This window comes from Camelus bactrianus, chromosome 31, assembly GCF_048773025.1.
Source record: "Camelus bactrianus isolate YW-2024 breed Bactrian camel chromosome 31, ASM4877302v1, whole genome shotgun sequence".
In the NCBI taxonomy this organism is placed as follows: Eukaryota; Metazoa; Chordata; class Mammalia; order Artiodactyla; family Camelidae; genus Camelus; species Camelus bactrianus.
Window position 1 is genome coordinate 25,217,883 of NC_133569.1, and position 20,344 is coordinate 25,238,226.

The 20,344-nt window shown below is 57.1% G+C and overlaps 1 protein-coding gene and 1 long non-coding RNA gene across 2 annotated transcripts; both read right to left on the reverse strand.

Annotated features, from left to right (window-relative positions):
- Positions 1 to 2,635: 2,635 nt before the first annotated feature.
- Positions 2,636 to 5,751, reverse strand: LOC105065426 (uncharacterized). The gene is made up of 3 exons (XR_006723197.2): positions 4,905 to 5,751; positions 3,758 to 3,845; positions 2,636 to 3,433 (listed from the first exon to the last, which is right to left on the reverse strand). It is a non-coding gene; the product is annotated as an uncharacterized LOC105065426 (long non-coding RNA).
- Positions 5,752 to 15,968: 10,217 nt separating this feature from the next.
- Positions 15,969 to 17,574, reverse strand: GADD45G (growth arrest and DNA damage inducible gamma). Its single transcript, XM_074355496.1, has 4 exons — positions 17,405 to 17,574; positions 17,036 to 17,137; positions 16,678 to 16,891; positions 15,969 to 16,584 (listed from the first exon to the last, which is right to left on the reverse strand). Exons 1-4 carry the CDS (start codon positions 17,455 to 17,457, stop codon positions 16,474 to 16,476), a joined length of 480 nt encoding a protein of 159 aa, XP_074211597.1. The 5' UTR covers positions 17,458 to 17,574; the 3' UTR covers positions 15,969 to 16,473.
- Positions 17,575 to 20,344: the final 2,770 nt, after the last annotated feature.

Consider the following 20,344-nt stretch of genomic DNA (forward strand, 5'->3'; position numbering starts at 1 on the left):
TTCCAGCGAGACACTGTGCCACCAAGCAAGCAGCCATTTCTGCAGACGGGGCACAGGAACCAGCAAGCTAGAGCGTCAGAGGGCCACACACGGCTCGGCCACCCAAGGATGCCCTGGGCATGCAACAAATAAACAAAACAGCGATGCACACATAAGCGCCTCAGAGTCACCATGAGACCAATCCACGCCTTCCTCACTAAGCTTGCAAATCGTGTCCAGCACTTCCTAGCCTGACCCTGGTGTCCGTGTGGCCTCAGGAAGGCATTAACCCTGAATCCTCTCATCACGTTAAACTTGACCTGCCAGTAGCTTGTGGTATGATATGTGTTTTTCCTACACCATGCAGCTCTCAGCGGACACTGGTGGGCTGTCTCACCATTTCAGTCAATTCTGACACCATCTTCCTGGGGACAGTGTCAGATTCCATGCGTTAAGGTCTTACTCCCACTAGACTGCCCGCCATTCAGGTGACACCTGCAAGTCCAGGTTGTCGTATGTGCTTCCGACCAGCCGGCCACAGACCAGAGGTTCCCGGGACCTTCTCCTCGGGTTCCATCCACTTGCTGGGGAGCTCACAGAGCTCAGGAGACCCATTTACTCCCTAGGTCACCAGCTGATCAGAGGACATAGAGCCAGATGAAGAGCTACACAGAGCGAGTTCCCAAACAAAGGGGCTTCTATCCCTGTACGGTTTGGGGCCCAGAACAGCAACGCATGGAAGTATTCTGGTTCCCCAACGCAGAAGCTCTCCAAGCCCCGCTCTTTGGGGGTTTTGTGGAACCTCATTGCACGGGCATGGCTGATTAAATCATCGGCCATTGGTGATTGGTTCCACCCCTAATGCCTCTCCCCTCCCTGGAAATCAAGGGATGGGGCTGGAAGTCCCAACCTTCTACTTGCGGTCCATTTCCCTGGCAACCAGCCCTGCACCCTGCGGTGTGGTCCGGAAGTCGTCTCATTAACGTGAGCCCCGGTGCGGTGGAAGGGGACACCCATGCCACCTCTACGGCTCTGAAGCAATTTTGGGAGCCGAGGACAAGGCACCAAGTAACAGAAGATGCTCCCGTTACTCTTCCTGCTCAGGAAATTCCGAGGGGTTTGGGAGCCGTGAGCCAGGGATCCGGGCAGAGAGCAAACTGTATATTTATTGTAAATCACCACATCACATTTATCAAGGAGAAAGTGCAGATTTCTGCCTCCCGACTTCCCTTCTCAGCTCAAGGAGCCCCCAGCCCACAGACATCAGCCCGAACCTGGGGCTTGTTGGCAGGAAGGGCTGCTTTGCATCTCCGCACGGATGCCAATCGAGGGGGAGGGGACAACGCAGACATGGGGAGAGAGCATGCTTCCTTCACCAAAGGGGAAAAGATACGTGCTGCACAGGCTGGCTCTGGAGAGTTTGGTTTTAAAACAAGAAGAAAAGGGGCGGGAGTCAAAGAGTAAATTGCATATGAGCTGCCCCCGAGGGGCGTGTGGCTCCTTTCGGAGGGGCAGGGAGGTGGTCTTTGGAGATGTCAAAAGATGTCTTTCTAGCACAAAAGCTTTTGTATTTCCTAGTTGGTCAGTGGATTCTTTAGAACTGGGAGCACGAAGGACGCAGAACAGAAAGGGAGCCACACTCACACTCATAGTAGGGCCAGGGGCACGTCCTGGCGGGCTTGTTTCTCGAAGATAAAGAGAGTCAACAATAAGAAAGCCAGCTGGCTGCCGGCACAGGGCCTGCAGGTTGGATGCTGGAAGCTCCGCTCGCCCACCGTGGGTGCTGGGTTCCCCTCTCCCCGCGTCCTAATGACCAGCGGTGGGAGTCTGGGCTCCGGGAGCACCTCCACCCGGGTCCAAGGAGCCCCAGGGGTCCCTCTTTTATTTCTGACACATGTCTGAGATTTCCAGAAAGGAAAAGAATGACTGGGGGGGGGCACAGCTCAGCGGCAGAGCGCACGCCTAGCACGCATGAGGTCCTGAGTTCCACCCCCAGTACCTCCGTTTTAAACAAACAAACCTAATTACCTTCCTTCGCCAAAAAAGCAAAAAAAAAAAAAAAACAAAAAACAAACAAACAAAAAACTGGGAAAGGGCAGGCCAGGCCTGGGAAGGCTCTCCTCCAAGGGAGTGGTGCTGAGACCTTTCAGGGATTCCTGGTGCCAGGAGTGGATTGCGTGGGGGCGCTTAGGACCATCGCCTGGCCCAGGCCACCCACGCCCCAGGCTCCCCGGGACCCTCAGGGCAGCCTAGCGCTGGCAGAGGGAGAGAGAGGATGGGCGGGCAACGGTGGAAGGAGAGGCAGCAAGGAGGTCTGTATGGACAGAGTCATTCTGTGCCAAATCGGTGCGGCGGGGGCCGCAGCTCCAGCTCGACAGGGCTTAGAGCCACCGAACACGGAGCTCCGCTGTGCAACGAGAAAGATTAGCGAGCTCACCCTGCGGGGCAGCGGGGCAGCAGAGAACCCAAGTTTCCCCTGACACCAGAGTCCTGGCACCCACACCCCACCTCCCGACCCCGACACCCCCACACCCCAGGCCCCCACATTCCCAGATCTCCAGACACTCATGTTCCCACACCCCATCCCCACGCCCCTAGACCCCACACCCCAGCCCCCACAGCCCCAGACCCCACATTCCCATCCCCTATACTCCATCCCCCCCATACCCCTGGACCCGCCACTCACTCAGCAGCCCCCTACCTCAAGGTCACTAAGCTCTCCAGGCCCCAGAGGAAGGCTGAGAGGAGAAACCTGAGGCTGCAGGTGTGGGACGCTCTGGGCTGGGCCCAGGGGAGCTCGGGCAGAAGCAGGACGTGAGTGGAGACCAGGCCCTGCGCGGGGCAGCCCACCAGAGGGACAGGGAAGCTGGGAGGACCGGGACTGACGGCGGGTGAGGGGGAGGGCCTCCTGGAGTGAGGCCACCCAGCAAACAGACTCCAGGGGAGACAGGGCCCTCGGGTCAGAGACGCTGGGTGCACCAGCGACTCCCCGAAGCGCTGCCTGCTACCTCTCAGCATTGCTGGTGCGGAATTAAAGGCGGGTGTGACGCAGCAGGGACACCATGCCTGACGCCCGTCGGCGCTCATGGAATGTCGCTTCCACCCCCTTTTCAGCAGAAAGGGACAGAAAGACAGCCCTACCCCACTTTGTGTTCCAACCCCAGGACCCCCCATCAGCAGCAGTCAGCCCTTGGAGAGTGCTGGGAAGCTGCAGGTCCTGTCCTCTGGGGGCGAAGATTCTCCACCCCCATCTTACCCCTCCCCCTCCCGGGCTGCCTGTGACCGGTGTGCCTCACTCAAGGTGTGTCTGACACCTGCCGGGGGTCCCCCCATGATGTCAGTGAGAGCACAGCTTCACTCGTCTGCCGGATGCTGTTGGCGGGGTACCAGGGGCCGCCCAGTGCCTTCTCCCATGGCCTCTGCTCCCTTCTTCTTCGCCTTGCCACCTGTGCACCTGCTCGCACACGCACACACAAGAAACCAAGTTGTTCCACGGAGACTTTCTTTAAAGTAAATTCCTCTTGGTGACACAGCATCAGCAGCAGGCTCTTTCCACCCCACCCCACAGTTGACCCTGAAAATGCCAGGAGCCTCCTGCCCCCGGGCCTTTGCACATGCTGTCCCTTCTGTGACACGCCCCCACTCACACACATGCACACACACACACATCACGTTTGTCCCTCCCACTGGCCCTTCGGCATCCAGCGCAGCGTCCTCTCCCACGCCCGTGTGTGCTTGCACCACCTGGAGTCGTCACACTTTGTAACTGTGTGCTTACTTCTGTCATCACCCGACGTGTGCAATTCTTTGTTCCTCCAAGGGCAGGATCTGTCCCCTCCATGTGTCTGTGGCTTCCAACACAGCACCTGGCACACAGTAGGTGCATAAAATGTGTTGGATAAATAACAGAATTCAGGGACACATTAACTGAAGCCCCAAACCTGCACTCTCCCCTGACCACTCGCTGCCCCCCCATTCTGTTTACACTACGGGGTGGTGCATTACTGCAGGCCAGGCCTGGCAGCACCCAGGCACCTGTGGGATTTCCTATCTGCTCCGGGAGGCAGTGGGACGGAGAGCAGGTTCCCTTCCAGGATTCCGAGGTCTACAGTTGACCTTGTCAAAGCACTATGTCCCTCTGGTCAGTTCTGACATCACACAGGCTCCTCAGACCTGGAGCCGGAGCTGAGATGTAAGGACGGCCTCTCCCATCTCTCAGAGAGGCCCTGAGTTCTCACCCCGGACACGAGCTGCCAGGAAGCCGGGGGCAGGCATCCCATGCTGGGAAGAGACCAGGACCAGGAGAGCTCTCAGCTGCCCTGCAAATCCCCAGTCCTGCTTCCCAGGAGCCATGCCCGGGGCCTCCCTGCTCCCACATGCAACCCTGAACTTTGGTTCTCTTGAGCCAGGCACCCAAGGACAGACCAAGCCCCACACTTTCACTTCCCGCTGCTGGGCCAGGCCTCCAAGGCAGGTCCAAAGGAGGGCCCCTGAGTCCTCCCGCCAGCCTGCCCGCTCCTCCCAACCCGATGCCGGCTGGTAACGCATGTTCCCCTCAGGGCGGTGGCCACGGGAGGGCCAGCCAAGCAGCAGACTGACCGTCACCTGCTAGGGGCATCCTCTCGCCCTGTTTTGGGGAGGGTGGCAGGGCCCTGGCCGGCAGGGCTGCCCTGGAAAAGCCACAGGCTGCGAGGCACACTTTGTTCAGAAGTAATCTCAGCTATTAGGCTGCATAATTGACCCAAAGAGGGAAGTCATCACTGGGAGAAACAAAGGGCGCTCAGTGCCACCTGGCCGCCGACCAGCTGGCCCGCAGGGCGCCGAGGGCCTCTCACGTGGGCAGCGACGCCCCAGCCCACAGTGAGGTGGGGGGTCCCAGCCCTCCCCCCGACCCGTGCATGCACCCCAGGGCTGAGCACACCCACCAGGCAGCCTGACAGCGGCCCTTTCCCAGCACAGCCCGCTGCTGGGGAGGGAGCCCGCCAGTAGCCTCCTGCCCTTCCCTCGGTGCCCCGAGCCTGCCAGGAAGCCTGGAAACGCAGGCAGGTGTGCGTCCCGGTGCCAAGGAAGGAGGCAGGGACGGAAGACGGCAAGCCACGCCGATGGGGAACCAGAACAATAAAGGTAAACTACCGTTTCACCCGGAGATAAAAATAACAGTGGGACAGGAGGTGCTGCCAGCAGAGGGCCGCGGGGCCGTGTGAGGACTGGCAGGTCACCTCGAGCCACCCGGGGAGCTGGCTCCAGCTCCGCCCTACTTCTCACGCAGAGCACTCCCCTCCCTCCGGACATCCGAGAAGCCCAGTCTCGATAAGCAATTCCTGGCAGTGGTAAATCTGGCCGCGTAAACAACTCCTGGACCCGCTTTAGGAGGACACAGATCCACGCCCGGGGGTCTCACTTGGAGCGTCTTTCAGTGGCAGCGAAGACGGCCGTGCGAGTCGCCTTGGCCGCTCTGCGGCTCGTGACTCAGCGGCCCTGCAGGCCTGCTCGGGGCTGCAGGGCCGCTCCGCCCTCGGGGCTGGGGGCCTTCAGCCTTGGCCAGAGGAGGTGGGAGCCCCGTGGCCACCTGGAAAGCCTCTTCCCTTTTGTTTTCCAGTAGAAAAGAAATGCCAGCAGGCCGTGACCCACAAGTGCTCCAATCCCCTACGCGTTCAGCTGGGCTGCCCGCGGCGCCTCCTCCCCGCCCTCCAGGGGGAGTTCTCGCCTCTCCTGGTGGCTTCTCTGCATCCTGAGTTCTTCTGCTACTGTTCCCAGCAGCCCCAGCAGCCCCTCCTTCCACGAAACACCCCGCAGTGGCCGTGGGAAGAAATACTCATTTCCCTGACGGTGACGAGACACAGACGGTCCTACAGATCAGCTCCCCAGAGCCCCGAAACAGCGGGCCCTGTGGTTGTCAGGAGGGGCTAACGGGAAAGACGGACCAGGGCGAGGCCGCCCCCGGGGGTCAGCCTGAAGGCAACGCAGACACGACTCCCTCGGGGTCAGGGGGCGCGGGGTGGGGGAGATGGGGGGTCCCGGGTGAAACTGCAGCCCCAGGCTCAAGGTGCAGGAGAAGATCAGCACCACTCACATCCCAGGCGGGCGTGGGGAGCCAGCCTTCACTGCGCATCCGCTCTGCAAGGGCACGGTGGTCGCCCTTCACGCCTCTGCCCAGTTTCTGCAGTGACCCCACGAGAGACGTCTGAGTGGACTCAGATGGAAGAGTAGGCAGGGAGAGGCAAGGGACCAGGGTCAGTCGGTGACCGTGGTGACCGGCCCTGGGGAGGGGCGGGGGCGGAGGTGTGCTTGCTAGGGATCTGGAGCAGGGAGGGCTTTCTTCCCACCCCACCCCCACCCCCCAGGCCGGCCGGCTCTGGAGAGCCACTGCTGCCTCCCACGGATGTGCTCACGGCAGCGTCCTCCTCGCTGCGTGGAGCTGGTCAGCCAGGCAGCGCAGGCAGGGCGGGCTCTGGAATCTGCTCTCTGCGCCAGGTCCCCGCCAGCCCCGGGCAAAGGAGACAGCGTCCCGGAGAGCCCTGAGAAGCTCAAGTTCTCTGCGCTGACTGCAAACCTGTGCAAGGCCGGGCACGGGGACGAAAGCCACCAACTTGCAGCTCAGAACAGAACGTTCTGTGCACCGGCTGTCCATCCATCACCTCGCCCCGGTATTCCAGAAGGCGCAATGTTCCCATAGTATAATCACTTAGTGGAAATCCAGCGTTCCGGCCATTACTTTTTCTGTACTAGCTTGTTTATTTGAAGTAATTTGCAGCCCTGAAAAAAACAATAACACGGCAAATCCTCAGGACAGAGAATACTTGTAGGAAAAGGTTGTGCTGAGTGGCTACCCTGCGGGAAAGGCAGAGATCTTTCAGGTCCTTCAGCTGTGACACGAGGTGGACTCCCTGCATTTTTATGGCACAGCCTTCACGGGAAGGAGTGGAAGCGAGGGAAAGGGGGCTGCCAGCACTGGGGTTTTGTGCAGCTCATGGCTCAATGGTGACAGAGGAAGACAAGGTCACAGGAATACATCTTAGAAAATGTAAAACCATAAGCAAAGCAAAAAGACAGCCTGTGAAATGGGAGAAAATATTTGCAAATGATGCGACTGACAAGGGCTTCGTTTCCAGAATTTATAAACTGATTATACAACTTAATAACAAAGAAACAAACAGCCCAGTCCCAAAAATGGGCAGAAGACCTAAACAAGCAATTCTCCAATGAAGACATACAAATGGCCAATAGGCATGTGAAAAAAATGCTCGATATCACTAATTATCAGAGAATGCAAATCAAAACCATAATGAGATATCACCTCACACCAGTCAGAATGGCCATCATTCAAAAGTCCACACATGACAAATGCTGGAGAGACTGTGGAGAAATGGGAACCCTCCTGCACTGCTGGTGGGAATGCAGTTTGGTGCAGCCACTGTGGAAAACAGCCTGGAGAGTCCTCAAAAGACTAGGAATAGACTTACCATATGACCCAGGAATCCCACTCCTGGGCATATATCCAGAAGGAACCCTACTTCAGGATGACTCCTGCACCCCAATGTTCACAGCAGCACTGTTTACAGTAGCCAAGACATGGAAGCAGCCTAAATGTCCATCAACAGAGGACTGGATAAAGAAGATGTGGTATATTTATGCAATGGAATTTTAGCCATAAAGAAAGAATAAAATAACGTCATTTGCAGCAACATGGTTGGACCTAGAGAGCGTCATTTTAAGTGAAGTAAGCCAGAGAGAGAAGGAAAAATATGATGTGAGATCACTTATATGTGGAATCTTTAAGAAAAAAAAAAAAGACACAAATGAACTTATTTACAAAACAGAAACAGACTCACAGACGTAGAAAACAAACTATGGTTACCAGGGGGAAACGGGGTGGGAAGGGATAAATTGGGAGTTCGAGATTTGCAGACACGAACTGCTATACATAAAGTAGATAAACAACAAGTTCCTTCTGTGCAGCACAGGGAGCTCTATGCAATGTCTTGTAGTAACTTACAATGAAAAAGAACATGAAAATGGATATGTGTATGTTCCTATATGACTGGAGCATGTGCTGTGCACCTGAAACGGACACAACACTGTAAACTGACTACGCGTCAAGAAAAAAAAAAAAGAAAAGAAAAGGCTGCGTGGGAGAATAAAATAAAATGGAGAGGATGGCTGTCAGTTCTTTCCAGCACCCTCTATTTCATTATTATTTTTTTAATTAATTTATTTTTTTATTTTGGAGGGAGTGGGGAGGGAGGTAATTAGGTATATTTATTTACTCATTTTTAGAGGAGGTGCTGGGGACCGAACCCAGGACTGAGCACGCGCCCCACCACTTGAGCTATGCCCTGCCCCAAAGTGTCCTCTGTTTTAAAAACAAATGGCCAGGCATGTCTGAAAGGCTCTCACAGGACGTGGCCATCCGTCCAGCCTGGGCTCCTAGTGCTTCTCGCAGCACCGTCACTCTCTAAAAGGGAGCTCCCTTTGCTTTTTTCAGGCATCCTGGGCCATCGGAGGTTGGTAAAGCAAAGCCACTGACTTCACCTCACAGCTGGGGGTCCAGCAAGGCTGAGAGACTGGGCCTGACAATGGACACAATGGAGACGTGTATGTGTGTGCACGTGTGCATGTGCGTGCACATGTGCATGTGTGTGCGCATGTGTGTGTGTGCATGCGTGTGCACGTGTGTGTGTGTTGAAGGAGGCTACGCACAGACCAGGTCACTGTGGGACCAGAGAAAGCTGGAAGCCGTAGAACTGCGAGGCTGAGGAGATCGTTGGCTTCACTGCTTTGCTTCAGAGAAAAAGGCCTCTGGCCGCTTCCCAGAGGCGCCGAGTGAGGGGCTGAGGCAGCGTCCAGCAGCCCACCCGCAGCCTCAGGTGGGGGCGTCAGTGGGCGCTCTGGGCGTCTCTGAGCCTGCAGGCACTGTGCCCGGTCAGAGTTCCTGACAAGACGGACATCAGCGCTCAGAGAGGGACCGAGAGCCCTGAGTCACAGCTGGAACGTGTCAGGAGTCAGGAACTCACGTACAGTCCCCCGGGTCCCGCGCCCCCCGGGCCCCTGGCCCAGAGCCCGGCCTCGTGTCTAACAGGGCATGCGGGGGCCCGGGACCGGCTCCGGCCTCAGCGTGCCGCTGGTCCCCACTTCCCTTTCTCCAAGGCACCGAAGCCAATAAACCTCAGCGAAGTCAGTAGGGCCTGCTTCACCCACCTCAGATGGCCCAGGACGCGGGGAGAAAAAAAGGGGGGGCTCCCTTTTAGAGAGTGAAGCTGCCGAGAGAAGGACTAGGAGCCCAGGCTGGACGGAAGCCACGTCCTGCGAGAGCCTTTCAGACACGCCCTCGTGAGTCAAAGCCACTCTCCAAGAGGGCCCCCCGGGGCCAGCCTCCCAGAAATCACGCTGCCGCGTTTCACGCAGGTCTGCAGCTCCAGGTAACGAACAGAATGCAGCGAGGTGAAGACTTGCAGGCGTAGGGTGCTTCGGGGGAGGCTGCGTGGTGGGGGGGGGCTGCTCAGACATCCTGGCCCCGGGAGTGTGTTCCACCAGGCCCTTCAGGGCGCCGTCTCCGGGATGGCGGGCAGCCTCACGCAGCACAGGTAGAGCAAACGGACCGCAGGGCCTCAGCCAGCCAGTCAGGAGAGACAGGTTTGGAAGGGTTGGTTCTGCGGGGAAACTGAGGCAACTGCTAAAATCCTCAAGCAGCGGAGAAACGGGGCCCCGGCCCCACCTTCACTTCGATGCCTGCTGCCAGGTGTCCCCAGGCCTTAGGAATCTCAGGCCTGTCAGAACCTTCAGAAGCCCTCCTGCCCCTCAGGGACACCCCCACTTCTGGGCTGACGCTTCTGGACAGTCCTCGGGGGCTGGCATCACGCCCCTCCCCACGAGGCCCCACCCTGCTTCCACGTAAGATGCACTGTGGTTTTCAGCTTCCTGCAGAAGCGAGCCAAGACCCTGCCACCGGGTGGTCCATGTTCAGAGTTCCCCGTCCTGCTCCCTCCTCCTCCTCCCTCCATCCTTCTTGAAGTTACTGCTTCTTACTGTTTGTCTTCCTATTGATTAAAAAAAAAAAATGGTGTTGCCTCTTACAAAATGCCAGGTCTTCAAATTGTCTGGGATCGACATTCCATTATCAGATGGGCGCCGGGCAAACGTGCCTGATGGTGATGATGGTGATGGCAAAGATGGAAAGGCAAGTCCTACCCCAGCTCCTACAACGGATACCCAACCAATGTTCCCGTTTACATGGCTCCGATCCTCCCCCTTCCGTTAAGCACTCAAGGAGCAGCTGTTGCAGACTACCCGGAAGGATGGCAGGGTGTTGTGTCTCCATCCTCCAAAGAACACGGCGTTCTTCCACCCAGCCTCCCACTGGAGTGAGCCTGACCCGGGTATCAGGATGGATTCACGGTTCCTCAGGTGAAACTCTCCCTCCCTGTGAGAAATGCACGGGCTTGTAAACAGACCTCTACACAGTGTAAGAGGAGCTAGAGAGGGCAGAGGAGGAAGCCTGGGGCAGAGCAAGGAAGGTGAAGCACAGCAGGAAGCTTTCGGTCCCGGCAGTCTCCAGGGAGAGGGGGTAGGATGGTGACACCGGCATCACAGAAGGTAACCAGCATCCCACGGTGTGGGAGGCGGGGATAGCAATAATGGGGCAGGCAGGAAGCTTAAGGCCTGCACAGAGGGGCTGGGGAGCCTGGAACTAGGAGAGGAGAGTCTGCACCAAAGGGGTGGAGGAGAGAGGCAGGTGTGGAGGAGACGGGTGGGGAGATAAGGAGGTGTTCCAGCAGCGGGAAGGGCAGACCCAGCTCAGCTCCACACTGCTGGTGGCGGTGACCAGAAGGGGAGTGAGCAGGGTCTAACCCCCCTGCCAGGCCGTCATGGGGGCTCAGAGGTGGGGTTAGACCCTGGAAGGGGCTGCTGCAGTTGGGGCCATGGCTTCCTCCCCAACAGTATAACCAGGATTCGGGCAGGCAGGGCTTCAGCGCAGGCGGGCTCCGATGCACAAGGCTGCGTGCAGCAGCAAAGGCTTCACCCCTGCCCGCGTTTCCCTCTGGCTTCTCCAGCCACACAGGGGTGGGTAATGGCTTCTCCGCAGTCTTCTCTGTGCCTTTGGAGAAGCTGAGGGCCCAGGGGCCTGGAGGCCACTCGGAGGGAGCAGGGCTGGTAGCTTGGCCCTGAGCTGCCTGGGGACTTGGAGCATCAGCTCTGAGGCTGCCTGACCCAAAACCCACCTCTAGCCAAGCTGAGCATCTGATGGCTGCGGGCCAACCACCCCATTCCCTGAACTTTATCTTGTCATTGTTTTGGCTCCACAGAACCAGAACTTGAGTGATTTGCAGAAATCCAAGGGCAGAAAATGAATGCCTAACGGTTTTTGATGGGTCTCTGGACAGCTGAGCCTATCTCCCCCTCAGCATCCTCCTTCCTGGAATTTTAGCATCCAATTCCTCTCAGTGCCAGGAGTTCCAGGAAACACTGCTGCTGTGAATCACTCTGGGGAACTTTGATCTTGCTGAGAAAGAGGGCGCTTTCTCCAGCCTGTTTCTTTTCTTCCAACCTTGCTTTTTATCGTTGTACTGATGCTGCTGCTTAGAATTCTATTTGCCTGTATTTTATCCTAATAAAAAAAAAATCCAACAAATTTGAAATCATCGTCCAGAATTATTCCCACTCAGGGAAGATATGATGTAAGTGAATGTCACCCAAACCATTATCACAAGCCATTGATCACCGCAGAGACCACAAAAAAAAAAAAAAAACCTGAATCGATTCAATCACCCTGCTGCATGACCCAAGGGCTTGCAGACTTCAGCCCAAAGCAAACCCCAAATGCTGGGGATAAAAATGAATCATGAAGACTGGCAATGAACCCCACCTCCCCGCGAGCTGATGAAGTGAAACCACAACAGTTGCGTGGTATGAGGTAGAGAAGTGGTCAGCGGTTATAGGGTCAGAGCCCACTTTGGGGGGGGGCTTCTACGTCTTTTTAACAGCGTTCCCATAACCGACTTTGCTGCCTCCCCGAGGGTTTCAGACCGCAAGATACATGCTTTCCTGTATTTCATTGATCTGCGGTCCCCACATCCAGGAGCTGGGGAGACAACGCATCTATTCTGTGTAACAGGAAGCCACACTAGCAACAAGAAAAGGAGCTTGGCTTTGACCAAAATACTGCACTACCTGACAGTTAGGCCGGGTTCCAAACGTCATGGGCCATCACCCTCTCCCAGTCACCCCCTTCCCTCTGGGGAACCCTCCGCCCCCGGCCGCCTGCCTGTGGTGGGCACGTCGGAGCAGCCCTGGAAGCAGCCCCGAGGGGCCACACAGCCCTTGGCCAGCCTTGACAACAAAGAGCCACGGGGTGTGGGGCACAGCTGGCCGCCCCCCTCCCAGCACCACCCACAGCACCACCTGCCACAAGACCCTGTCAGGAGTCCGTGCCTAGGACTGGGCCCCGAGCAGTAGGTGCCGACTGAATGAAGGAAGGAACCAATGAATGAATGAATGAGGGAATGAGTGAATGAACAGGCCATATCCCACCCCCCCAAGTCCAGCAACCAAGGGCCGTGCCCACCTCCACACCAAGAGGTGGAGAAACAGCAGCCCCTCCCAGGCCCGGCTCACGGGGGTACTAAAGGTCATCATTGCCTGTTGGGCTGGAATCGTGCCACCCTGGAGGGGCTTCCAGCAGCTTCCAGCAGCCACCTCCCGGAATCCAGACTCTTGCGAGGAGCCCTCGCCCCTCACTGATGGATGCCACACCCTCCTCTCCGCCTGGAAGACAAAAGATCAGCAACTCCTTCTGAACACACCTTCTTTGCCAACAGAAGTGAAATTTCTTCTGGAAGATGAAGAAGGGAAGTTTGAGCTAGACTTCAGAATGGGGCTGCTCCCAAAGACCCAATTTCACTTTGCCCTGGAAGAGAAATTGGAGGTTCGCCATGGTTCCAGGCTTCCTTCGGTCCCCAGCTGGCCCCGCCCGCCAGCTCGGCGTTCCTCCACCTGCGACTACGCGGGCTCCACACGCAGGACCACCCCCTCACTACCCCAGTTTAGCTGTAAAGTTTCTTCCCAGTGGCAGGGGAAGGTCAGTTCCCTTTTGACATCTGGAGAAACACACTCCATGAGGAGTGCAGGGGTTGATAGGTTGGAAAACCAACAGAAAATCTCAAGAACTTTGGGAAAAAAAGTGAAAATGAATTATCTGCTTCCTGAACTGATGTCACCTCCTTGCTCTGTTTGCCAGCATCCTTGCTTTTCTTCTGAAAAACTTCCCATTTCTCAGGTGGCTCTTGGTAAGTCAGCCTCAAGCACAATGTGCCACCGAGCGTAATGGTTTAATAAAACACACAACCCAGAGAATCACAAGCTTTAAAAAGAAAACAAATCTTGGCGCCCATTTCGCCCTCTTGTCTGGCCAAAGAGAACAGAGGCCGCAGCTCCTTGTGTGGACCAGGGTCTCCTGACCCCCCGAGCTGCTCCCACTGTCATTTCTGTATTCATTTCATCTTTCCAGCAGCGGTGGCGATGCCAGTGCAATTTTTTTATAGCAATGATCAGATGCAAACAATTTTCTTTGAACTAAAAGACAAGCAACGTTGACTGTCACGGCCCTGGGGTGAACAGCCTTGCTTCCGGCCTGCAGCTGGCTGGCATCTGTCTTGCTTGGGGAGGCCCATGAGGTAGAAAGGACACCCTAACCAGATCACCTGCCTCCGAGCGAGCCGTCACTCCTGGGCCGGCGCCCGCTGCAGCGCTGAAGACCCTGGCCTCCAAGGTCACTGAGTGACAGGAGGGCGTGCAACAGAACATCACGGATAAAAAGCAGGAGACAACCAGACGCAAGGGGAGGCGAGCTTCTTGAAGTGTTGCATGTGGTTCCGTATATTGTACCCCTCAGGGGTGTAAAAAAGGCAGGAAGGAAAGACTCCAAAGTGACAGCTCAGCACAGTGTTTCTACTTTTCCCTTTCCCTTTTCTGTGTTTTACAAGTTTTCTATGATGAATATAGAAAGCTTTTTATAAACATCCAAAGTTATCTCATGAAAGTAGCCTTCCTTTTCGGATGTGTGGCATGGCAGGGAAAATGTAGGGCCCCGGAACCAGGCGGCCCGGCCCCAAATCCAGTCCACGGGAGTTCTATGACCTTTAGCCAATGCTTTCATCCAGTTTGTAAGCCTTGCTGCCATCAACATCTCACTCGGGGCTTTCGAGACACAGTGCATTGTGCTCAGCAGTCTGCATGGGTCATCTCTACGTGCGTGTGACCTATGCATCACACTTAGAGCTGCGGGAAGTATGAATATGAAGCTGTGTTTATAAGCACTGTGCATTTTATTACCTGTCCTCTGGAATTTCATCTTAATAGCGTTAAATGCTCACTCACAGCTCCCCGCCCCCACGAAAAATTTAAGCACAAGCTTTGGGGCTAGCACCGTGTCCAAGCATGAATTTTATTTTCCCCTGTGAATTTTCCTAGCCCCTGGGGCTCCAACAGGTGCCCTTGCTGTAAATTCTAAATCCTAGAAAGCCAGGTTTCTTAATAAGGACTGCCAACTGAATGTACTACAAGGGTCAGTGGGCCAGCAGGAGGGTCTGCCCACCAGCTCTGTGCAATGTTCTGCTAAATTTACTCACTGAAGGGGACATTTTCAAGTAATTATGCACCATTTGTGTTTACTACAGCATGCTGTGGCCAACGGTCATCAAGCCAGAATGCAGACTGCCGTAGGGGCCTGCCTTGCAAGGTGCTACCTCCCGGAGGAAGCCTCGAGGTTTTGAGCAGCAAATAGGTGAAACAGTGATGAAGCTGGGCACAAACAGCCACATGATCTCACTCGGCCCCTGTCTAGTCAAGGGGGAAACGTTTCTAAGAGCTGGGAAGTGTTGAAACAAGATGCTTTCCCGAGGGTCTAACAATGAAGCTCGTACCGTCCTGTTTTCCTGTTAATTCGTCCATGATCTGGGGAGAACTTAAAAACTGGCACCCAACGATACGAATCAGCTATGTGGGACTGCTGATAATAAACCAGCAGAATTTCCTTCTTAGAAAAACAGCACCCCGCCCTCACTTTGCCTAGAAGGCTCGTGGACCCCTGGGCAGCTTGCTAACAGCATGGGAGCCCCATGGGTACTTACCCTGCTGAGAGCAGGCTAGTGAGGCACCAGGGTGAAATCAAGACATTGGTCTAATAAAAAAGATTGATTCACTCGGCACATTTCCCCCTAGATCCTTCTTAAGGAAAGTCTTTGCCAGAAAGATTTTAATTATTTTTCTTCTGTGAGCCTTTCATGCTGCTGTGAATACAGCAGCAACCCTCCCAACTCCGCTGTGAGCAGGAAACACTCAGAATAGCAGACAGCAGGCGCTGGCCTCGCTCAGAATGCTCTCGCCCGTTTGTGTAGACGCTGCCTGCCCATTTTTGTTCAGATCTTTTAAGTTCTAGCACAGCCATTACAAAATGATGACTCACACTTAAACGCAGTCATCGTGTCATATGCGACATTAATACCTTGGTGACACTGCTGTAAGGGCCGTTCCTGTAACAGGAAGAGGCTCTGAGAGCAGTCTGCCACCGTCCTCGGGGCCCGCAAAGGGCAGCGCCTGCAGGAGGCAATGCTCATTGTGCAGGAGGGAGCTGCCTGCATCCTGCAAGCTGTTCCGATAAGCAGCTGTTGGAAGCCTAGAGGGAGGCGGGGAGAGACGTGGTGGGGGAGGGAAAAGACTCTGTTATCAGAATCTGATGGCCAGCTGCTGCCCGTCTTACCCCAAGAACGCTCCTGTCTTGTGAGTTTAAAAATCTTCCTAAAAGGAGACACACAGGAGCGGGGCTCAAGTTCTGCCCCAACACCCAGGCAGCGCCCCCTCCCCCACTTCCAGCCCTGCAGGAGCCTGTGATCCGGCCGCAAAGAGAAGACGGAACAGGTGCCACGGAGTTCCCTGAGCTTCAGAAATCATCAGCAACCCTGCTAACCACGCCCGCCCTCAATAAAGACAGTACGTTTGTTTCAGTCGTTTATTGTAAGATTCAAAGCTGCAGCAGCACCATCCTTTAGAAAACGAAGCATCGCCCGGATCCGTTTGGAAGCAGCAGTGCGTACTGCCAAGTCCGCCAGAGCTCCCGTAACTGCTCCAGTCCCGGCCGCCTGGCCCGGCCTTTCCCTTCCTTTCTGCCGGGAGCACAGGCTGCTGACTCACGCCTGCCGGCCAGTCCGTCCTTCCTGGCCGCGCGGCCAACGTCCCGCCTCCGGCCTTCCTGGGCGAGCAGCCGCTCCCCGCACTCGCAGTCCTGGGCCGGGGCCAGCCTGCCCCCGCCGCCGCCGCCGCCGCCGGGCCGCTCCTCGGGAGGGGGCCGCACCTCCTCGCCGCTCTCCGCGCGCCCTCGCCTGCCCGTCTCCACGCCGCACTCCGCCGCCCTCCGAGGGCGCATCCACAGCCAGCCCCGCGCTAGGCGCCCCGGGGCGTCACCACGTCGATCAGACAGACCAAAGACCCCCCGCTGGGCTGTCACTCCGGGAGGGTGATACTGGGCACCCAGTCGTTGACGCTGCGACTCTCCTCGCAGAACAGGCTGAGCTTCTCCAAGGCAGGGTCCTTCCACGCGTCCTCATTGGGGTTCTGCGGGGAAAGCGCAGAGGTCAGCCTGCCTGGCCGCTAGCCGTTGGCTGCTGGCGGGGGCGGGGACGACATCGGGACGGAGGCGACACTCACCGAGATGAGGATGCAGTGCAGGTCCCCCGGCGCGCCCGCCTCGTCGCCGGCGCCCACGATCGCAGCCAGCCGCTGCACGTCGCCCACGCGCACGATGTCGATGTCGTTCTCGCAGCAAAACGCCTGGATCAGAGTGAAGTGGATCTGCAGCGCGATGTCGCCCTCGTCCTCCTCGTCGGCGGCCAGCACGCAGAAGGTCACGTTGTCGGGGTCCCTGCGCGGGCGAGGAGGAGGAGCTGGTGAGGGCAGGTCGGCGACCCCGCCGGCGTGGCCCCCGCCGCCTTCTCCCCGGCCTCCCTGCCGCCCCTCCTGCCCCTCCCGCCCCTGGTCGCCTTGCCCGGGCCGCGTCTATACTCACACGTTCAGGACTTTGGCTGACTCGTAGACGCCGGCGGTGAGGCAGCCCTGGCGCTGCGCCGACAGCAGCAGCTCGTGCAGCGCTTTCCCGGCGCCCTGCATCCTGCGGAAGAGCCAGCGCCATGAGCAGGGGACTGGCCAGGGGGGTGTGCCGAGATCCCCAGGCCCGGGGACGCACCCCCAACGCCCCAGCCCGGCGCTCCGGCCAAGCGCCGCACCCCGGCCCCGCCGGCACACTCGCGCCCGGCTGGCTCCCACCCTGGCTGGCTCGCACCGAGGCGGCCCCAAAGACTGCCGCCCGACCATCGATGGCCAGGGCAGGATCAGGCTCCCCGCACCCGGGGACGTCCGACGCTCGGCGCCGACCCACCTGGCAGTGCTTTCTGGAACCGTATCCTGGCCGCGGACTTCTTCCAGAGTCATGTTGCGATCAGCGAGCAGCAAGTTATCCACAGGAGGAGAGGGCGGAACGGACGCGAGCGGAGCCCGGAAAGTGCGAGCAGCAGCCCGGCGCGCCCACCGCCAGCGAGTGAGCCGCGGCGCTGCGGCGCGCTCTTATATAGGCCCGGCCCGCGGCGCCGCCAGCTGGCTCGAGCCTGCGCGCCCATTGGCCGGCGCCCGCTTTCTGATGCAAATGAGGCGGCGGCTGGCGGCTCGTGCCAGGAGGCCACGTGGGGAGGGGTGCGGGGGATGACAATGCCTCAAATCTGCCGCTTTTGTCGGGGTGTTACCAGGCAGACTGGAGCCTGGAGATTTCATCTCGCCTTTTTGGTTTTTTTTAAGTCCTTAAAAGGAAAAAGTTAAAAAAAAAACCTTGCTTGCTAACAGTAGGTTGTAATTTTTGAAATGCACCTTTGGAGAATCTAAGGAATTTGTTTTTGCATTTATTTTTGTTGCTACATTTCTATTTTTTTATTTACTTTTAATTTGGAGTTAATGAGTATGTTGCTTTTAAACCGGAACTTAAAAACACGCAGTGCTGGCTTTAAGCTTGCAAAAGGTCTGGGCGCAGCCCCCTCCAGCTGACACTAGGGCCCCAAGCGCGAGGTTCTCCAAGCACAGTCAAGGCCCCGACCCGTCGTGTTGCGCTGGAAGGTCCCAGCCAACCTCCCCGCCCGCTGCGGAGCGCTGCGGGGCGCCGGGGCGCACGAGCAGATTGCGGCCGGCGCACGCGGCTCGTTTGCATTTCTATGGAGGGCGCACAATAGCGGAGGTCTGGCGTGTGGCGGTTTGTAGGAGGGACAATCGAGGCTTTCTCTTCATAGCAACACTGTCCACCTGCCGCTGGGTGAGGTGGGCAGGGCCCCGCCGCGCGTGGGGGTCGCCTGGCTGCCCGGCGCGTGGGGGTCTGGGCCGCGTGCCGCTCCTGCTCCCCTCGGAGCGCGCCTCCTACACTGGTGCCGTTGCACCTGCGGCACGTTTGCCGGTAATTCCGCCCCTCCCGGACCTAGCACACGTGCGGAGCAGCCGTGGGGGCTGGAAAGAACACCTGGCTGCTGCACCGTCTACACAGCCGCGTGCGCTCCTCTGGGACCCCTCGGCTCCAGGCCCCAAGAGCCTGGGGAACGGGGCTCGGAATCCCTGTCCCCGGGCGCCATCTACAGGCCGGCCGGAAAGATCCTGACCACCTTCCCCCCCGCCCACACTTCCACTGACCTCTAAGGGACTTGGCCTCCCGCCCTCCGGTCAAGGAGCGGCCCCGCTAGGGTGCACTGAGCCCGGTCCAAGCTGCGCATTAATGGCAGCCAGGGTAAGGACTGCAAAGCCCACTCCGGCAGGAGGTGGGATCGGAAGGAGACTCTGACCCGGTACTGATGGAGGAAGAGCCCGAATTTCTATTTTTTTCATTGCTTAAATATGCATGTATAAAAAGCTTGTTTTCCCGTAACAGCAAAATAAAACTGAACAAGAGCTTGAGAGCGTTTAACAGACATTGCTGTGCTGTGAGCGATTTGGACCCATGAGCCGGCGCCTTCAGGCCGTCCGCTGCCTGAGCTCATCACTTTTGGCGTCTGCATCTCTCCGCGCTGCACTGCCGCGCGCTGGGGTGAATTCCATTGCCCTCCACCCCTTTTCTAGGTGAGGCCTTGGAGACTGGACAGGACAGTTGGCGGGCCGGAATGCGGGGAAGTGGGGCGGAGTAGGGGCGCAATCTGCCGCAAGACCCAGCAGATAACGGATAAGAAAAACAACTGAATGCGCGGGCGTCTTGCGCCCCCCGGTGGCCAGCTGGCAGAGGAGCGTTGCGAAAGCAGGCCGCTTCCTTTATGCCAAGAATTGGGTGTCCGCTCACCTAGCATCCCGGAAAACAGGTGGTTTGTAATCGCGGGAGCCAGGCGGCACCGCGCAGCGTTAATCGCTACCGTTTGCTTTCTTCCTTTGGTGGTGGTGCGTTAAAACGACTGGATAAAGTACGTATCGAGAATTAGCTGTTGCGCTTTTAAAAAGTATTAAATATGTATTAATTAAAATGTGTTAATTCCAGGTCCCCAGAAAATGTAAAAAAATGAGACTTATTTGACATCTTAGGGCTCACTCTCCCCCCAGTTCATAACACTGGAACTCTGCCCACACCAGACCTCAGCTCCTCCTCCCAGAAGGCCACTGGGGAGAGGCAGGAGGCGGGATTTCCAGTTGGCACTGAGCCAGCCCGGAGGAGTGGGGGGCTGATTGACAATCCCCTGGGGTTGGTCGGCTTCGCTCACATTTTTAAGGTATTCAATTTCAGGAAAACTGCCTTTCTGACATAGGATATGGCTTCACATGGGTTTATTAGGTCAGTCCGAATGGCCCCAAAGCCCTCATCTCAATCAGGAAACATTTTGTCTGGAGGCAAGGTTGGCCCTTCACCAGACACCCCCATCCCCACCCCGGGGGATGCAGACAAATGCAGAAGCTGCTGGATCTGGGGCAGCCCGTTTCCAGTTTGCTGGTCAGACATTCCAGGGACCTTCAGATGCCCTCCCGGCCCAGCCTGAGATAGAAGACGGTGGATGATAGTGAATGCCCGCCCGCCCCGCCATGTTGCCACCATGGTCCCAAACCACACCCATCCCATATGCCAGCCATATCCCAAGTCCTAGGAGGCTGTGATGTCACCCACCCTCCCCGTGACTGTACCCCTAAACCTCCCCTGAATCTTAGTAATGAAGGTGATGGTGATTTTATTAAAGGGACATCCTCAGAGAGGCTCTGTTTTAAAAGCCCTTTGGACATGTTTCTATTTAACAGCTTTTATTAACACACTCTTGGAAATGTGTTTCTCAGTCACCTGACTCATGACCTGACTAAAATGTTGATAGAGATCACT